At 32.2% G+C, this 5494-nt stretch overlaps 1 protein-coding gene across 1 annotated transcript in view; it reads right to left on the bottom strand.

Moving 5' to 3' along the window:
* The window catches only part of LOC119666475, a 19327-nt gene extending 13970 nt beyond the window's left edge, over positions 1–5357 (bottom strand). Inside the window, exon 1 of the mRNA XM_038075753.1 lies at positions 3278–5357. Coding sequence (XP_037931681.1) covers positions 3278–5357 — 2080 coding nt within the window. The remainder of the gene's footprint in view (positions 1–3277) is intronic.
* Positions 5358–5494: the final 137 nt, after the last annotated feature.

The following is a 5494-nucleotide window of genomic DNA, read 5'->3' as shown; positions in this document are numbered from 1 at the left end:
TTAAAATACCCGCCAACAAAAGAAGAAAAAAGTTTTAAATAAAAAAAAATTTCCCATTGCCGGTTAAATTTAAATTTCATTTCGTAGTTCATGCATTTGTTGTTGTTGCTGCTCTGCCCGTTTATACGTATCCAGTTATTTGCATGCAAATGTGCTGAACCAATTGCTGCAACTCTTCCATTCATGCACAAAACAAAAACAAACCAATAACAAAGCCAATAACAAACACAAGCAAATACAACAACCAGCAGTGAAATATTCAAGCGCCCGCATTAACGAACGCAAAGTGAAATGTGAAAAATCACTAACAAACGATTTTGTACCTCGGCACTCAAACCTGAAATAGCCATCGAGCAAAATCTAGAAAATTATGCAAATAAATGGATGCAAATGCCCATCCATAGCAAAAAAGCTATAAACGGAAATGCACATGAAGAAATACGGATTAAAGATTTTGTTTTTGTTTTGTATTTGCATTGCAACTTTTTCTTGGCTGTCGAAATAAAATAAAAACATATTCTTTAAACTGTTAATGGGTGGTGGTTTATTTATAACTTATCCTTCATTTAATATGCAAAAATAAAGAATTTAAAGTATGTAATTATTTCAATAATTAAATATTGCATCCATTTTATACCGATAAAAATATTATAAAAATATTATAATAAAGTTATAATTAATTAAATATTATTATGAAATTAAATGAATTAACTAATGTCGTTTTCGATTCGCTCATGCCACATTTGATTCATTTTTGAGAATTTTTTGTAAATCAGAATTAATTATTTTACTTACGATGCCTGCTACACTTAATGAATTCAGCAGATTAAAAATTCTGCTTGACCGTGTGAGTGTGTAGAAAAGCAAAAGAAACATCTTAAGAAGTGAACTAAAATTTATTTGAGTATTCACAAATTATATATATAATTTTTTTTTTATTTCAGCTGTTCATTGTTCCATTTTAGCATTGAGAGTAAAATTCCTATGTAAATATAATATTATTATTATCATAATTATGGAAAATGGATAGCACACTACAATCTAAAAGATCTATTGTCCCCTTAGTTAAATTAAAGTGTTTTTCCAAGTTCATTTTCTTTAATGAAAGACAAAATAGAGCCTATCTTTACTAGTCTTAAATCCTTATGTTCCATGTAAAACCTTCCTAGGTGTTTCTTTCTCTTGTTCATCAGTGCCAGACATTTCCCTAGCACATAGTGTGCGATTTTTCTCTCTTCTCTATATTATCTGCAGTCTAAATTGGATTGGATGCTTAACTTTGTTAGGTGATTCCTTAATCGACAGGGACCGGTTAGTAATTCCGTAATATTTCTTCGGTAATTCTTCATTTGTTCTATGTAATCCTGGAAGCGTTTTAGGTTGTAAGCCCTAAAAGCATTTTAGGTTGTTATAGACTTGGTAGCTTTTCCCAATTTAGTTCTCTTTCTTTTGCGCCATTCAAAAGAATGGATAGAGTTCCTTTGTCTAGACAGCAGAAATGTTATATTATTATTAATAATATTATTACTATTATTGAACCATCTCCGTTTGAGTTTGTATGCTATTTCATTGTCTTGTATACCAGCATGTCCCGGAATCAATATAAAAGTTATATAGATAATATCAAAAAATGATAAGAATAGTATGCATATATCGGATTTATCACTTATTAACTGCAACCAATCATGAGTGAAATTTCAATGCACTGAATGCAATAAACTGTGCGAAAACTGTTATAAAAACTAATTTTAATTCCAAATTGTACTTAATCGAACGTGTTTAAGATAATCGCAACATTATTTGACAATCGAACATGTTAAGGATGATCGCAACATTATTTGACAGTTATGTATATGATACTTCGAAAAGAACCCTTAATATAATATATGACGAAAACAATGAAAACAGTGAACAGTTACAAGAGGTTAGACAACGCAACGCTAATAGATCCATGGAATGTAAACCATCCAGTACTGAAGAAATATACGAGGCAATTCTATCTCTAAAATCAGGCAAAGCATCGGAACACTACAACTTACTTGCAGTAGTTTTTAAAGTAATACCGGAAACAATGTTTGGAAAATTACATCCTCTGTTTGTTAAGGTATGGAATACGAAATGTATTCCAGAGGAATGGAAAGAAGCTATCCTAGTCAAGATCCCTAAAAACGGAGACGGGAAAAAATACTCTAATTGGAGAGGTATCTTTTTGCTGTCAACAATAAACAAAATATTCACGAAGATTATCTTAAACCACATCATTGAGAGACTTAATAATTTACTCCGGCAGAATCAAGCGTCGTTTCGCGGTGTCTGTCAGGCATAAATCATACAAACACTATAAGAATACTTAATGAGCAGTCGGCAAAACTCAACATCAGTATATATCTCACCTTTATTGACTTTGAAAATGCATTCGATGCTCTAAAACGCGAATACGTGTGGAAGATTCTTGAAGCTAGAGGTGTCCCACTTAAAATCGTCAATATTATTAAAAGCAGCTATGAAGGAGCTACATGCAGAGTGTACTTTTATTTTAATGAAGTACACAGTTTGAGTATATTTTAGCTACTGATTTTATTTCAAATAATGTTGTGTTTTTATACAAAAATATTTTAAGACTAATTTCTACATCAAGGTTAAAATAATATAATTTTAATGGACTGTAATTGTTTGTTAAAAAAGGTTAAAAAGGTTAAAAAAGGACGGAAGTCCCAACACTAGGGATTTTCCTCCTATTGTTTTTATGAATATATTTTATTTAAATACGGATGCTCAAAAATGTTACTATTTATCTATATTCTAAGAATTTATGTGATAATATAAACTATAGTAATTAAATATATGGTATAAATTCATGTTCATGATTGAACATTCTGCCGGAGGTCAAACTCATGTTCGTGATTGAACATTCTGCCGGGGGCCATAATAAAATTTTAATCATAATTATTTAATATGATTATGTTGTAGTAGTTGTATCGCCTCCTTCATGTCTGACGCCGTCATCATATATATATAAGGTATTTTTCCTTCCATTTTTCCCAAAGCTTCCAATACTTATGCTTGAGAATTACTTCGAACTGCCACTGAACTGGAACTGCATACAATTCTGTAAAGATATTATTTAATGTTTGTGCCGTACAAAATCCTCCGTAGTAAGGAGTTCCGGGGCCAAAAAACAGATATAAAACATAATTTGTGTTGAACAAAATTTTTAGATTCATTATTTGTAAATTTGTTTTTGAAATTATTAAATTATTATTTAATTCAAATTTGCCTTCATGGTTATTGGTATCCCCTGATATACCTAGAAGTTCATCTTCTTCGGATTCCTTTTCGTTGTAATTTTTATTATTAATATTCTCATTGAATATTTCTTCAGGTGCTTCAGCTTCGATTTTAACGCTTTTACTGAGTGTGTCTTCAGGATCTTCAATTTTGAGTTGCGTTTTCAAACCATAGACTTGTTCTTCCAGCAATAGCTTATCACCTATCAGTTCATGCAAACATTTGTTTTTGTCACGCAAGAACTCTACGTCTTTTTCAATATCAGGAAAGCTTGATAGGCGTGCCTGGTTATTCTTCGTTATATCTTTCCAATCCTCATATGAAGCGATTTGACTTTCCAAATCTTTTATTTTTGATTTTGCATCACCCGCTAATACTTTTCCAATTCCATATAATTCTGTATTGATTTTAACTCGTGGCTTTTGCAATATCTGAGCAGCTTCTTCGCTAATGAATGTTGTCTGAGATTCTTGATCAATTAATGCCTTTGCCTCTCCCTGTTGATTTTTTATACATACTTGCGCTGTTGCCAATAACACATCTTTTGCTGTATTTACGCAATTTGCCATTACCGAATCTTTATGCAGCGTTGTATGATGTGCTCGCCCACATTTAATACAGGATTTTTTATTTTCACATATCGTTTTATTCGTAAACGGGTGCTTTAAACATTTAAAGCAAGTTCTCGATGACCTTCCCCATACATTTCGATCAGCTACTGATAGGGCTAAATAATTTCGGCAATTGTCTGTTGCATGTCCTCCTTTTTTACAATACAGACATATGATATTTTCTGTCAGGAGGGATACCTTTTGCGATGGCTGTCTGTAGCTGCTGTAATTATTATGTTGTTTTTTGCTATTGGCTGCTTCTAAACTTCTATATAGCTGTTCTAGGAATTGTAAAACATCGTCTAGCGCTTGTATCTCTTTCGTTCTTCTTGTTATTTGTTCATACGCAAGCAGCCCTTCCTTGTCCATTTTGCGCATTATTATACGTGCTATGACGGAATCCGCGTGTTCGATTCCAATGTTCATAGCTGATAATGCTTGCATACATTCGTTTGTTGTATGCCATAACGATTTTACGCTGGATGCGTTACTGCTGTTTATTTGTGGTTGATCTAATATCTTGTCAATTAGGGACTGGAACAACACTCGTTTGTTACTGAATCGCTGATTTAAAATTTCCCATGCTGCCTCGTAGTTGTTTTCGGATACTGGCAAATGTTTTATTGCAGTAAGAGCATCACTTCTAAGGAGTGACTTTAGATGATACATTTTTTCTACCTTAGATACTTCAGTGTTTTCGTGTACTATTTTTTCATACAATTCCTTGAATGATTGCCAGTCTTCAACATTGCCGTTAAATAATGGAATCTTGATCTCTGCTAATTTAACTGACCTTTTTGTTACAGCAAACTTTTTTATTTTATTTAGTAATTTAACTTCGTATTCACGATGCCACTCTTCAATATCATCTTTTTCTATAAACAGTTCTTCAGAATGTACATTGTATTTAATTCGCAACCTTATATAATAGTTTTGTATTATATCTATTTGCTTTTGCCAGCTTTCTCTTTCTCTTATAAGCTCCTGTTCTTCTTCTTGCATTAGTCCCATTATAAACCTTGTTTTTAATTTCTGAATTGATCTTTTAATTTCGAACATTAACGTGTTTGTTTCTTGGGACCATTTTTCTTCCTTCTTGTCCTTATTTGATTCGGTTTCGTGGTTCTTATCCAGCGGTATTTCTTTTATTATTTCTTCGGTATTTGATATTTCTGACTCCGCAGCTAATTTTGTACATATTGTTTTATCTAGCTCGTTAACCAATTCTTCCATCATTTCGTATGAATTTGCCTCGAAATAGACGTCATCTTTGGGTCCATGATTTTTTAATATCGTCCCATGGTTTTCTTGAAACTCCTTCCATAAATGCTGTAATCTATTTCTTTGTTCTTTCAATGATGCGCTTCTCATCTCACGTTTCGAGATGCTACTTTCAATTGCTTCTATTGCAGCTTTTACAATATTTTGTTTTTGATACAGCTTCGTTCTTGCATCCATTTTGTTGCTTGTTGTTTTGCCGTTCTATTGCTGCTACAATGCTTTTTATGCAATTGTTTAGTCCTAATACTGTTTTTAATATTTTATAGTTCCTTGCCACTGGATGTACTGATTTATTATTGTAGTACACTGATATA

Source organism: Teleopsis dalmanni, chromosome 1 (genome assembly GCF_002237135.1).
Source record: "Teleopsis dalmanni isolate 2A chromosome 1, ASM223713v2, whole genome shotgun sequence".
In the NCBI taxonomy this organism is placed as follows: Eukaryota; Metazoa; Arthropoda; class Insecta; order Diptera; family Diopsidae; genus Teleopsis; species Teleopsis dalmanni.
The sequence above is the reverse complement of the archived record's forward strand: the minus strand, read 5'-3'. Positions and strand labels throughout refer to the sequence as shown.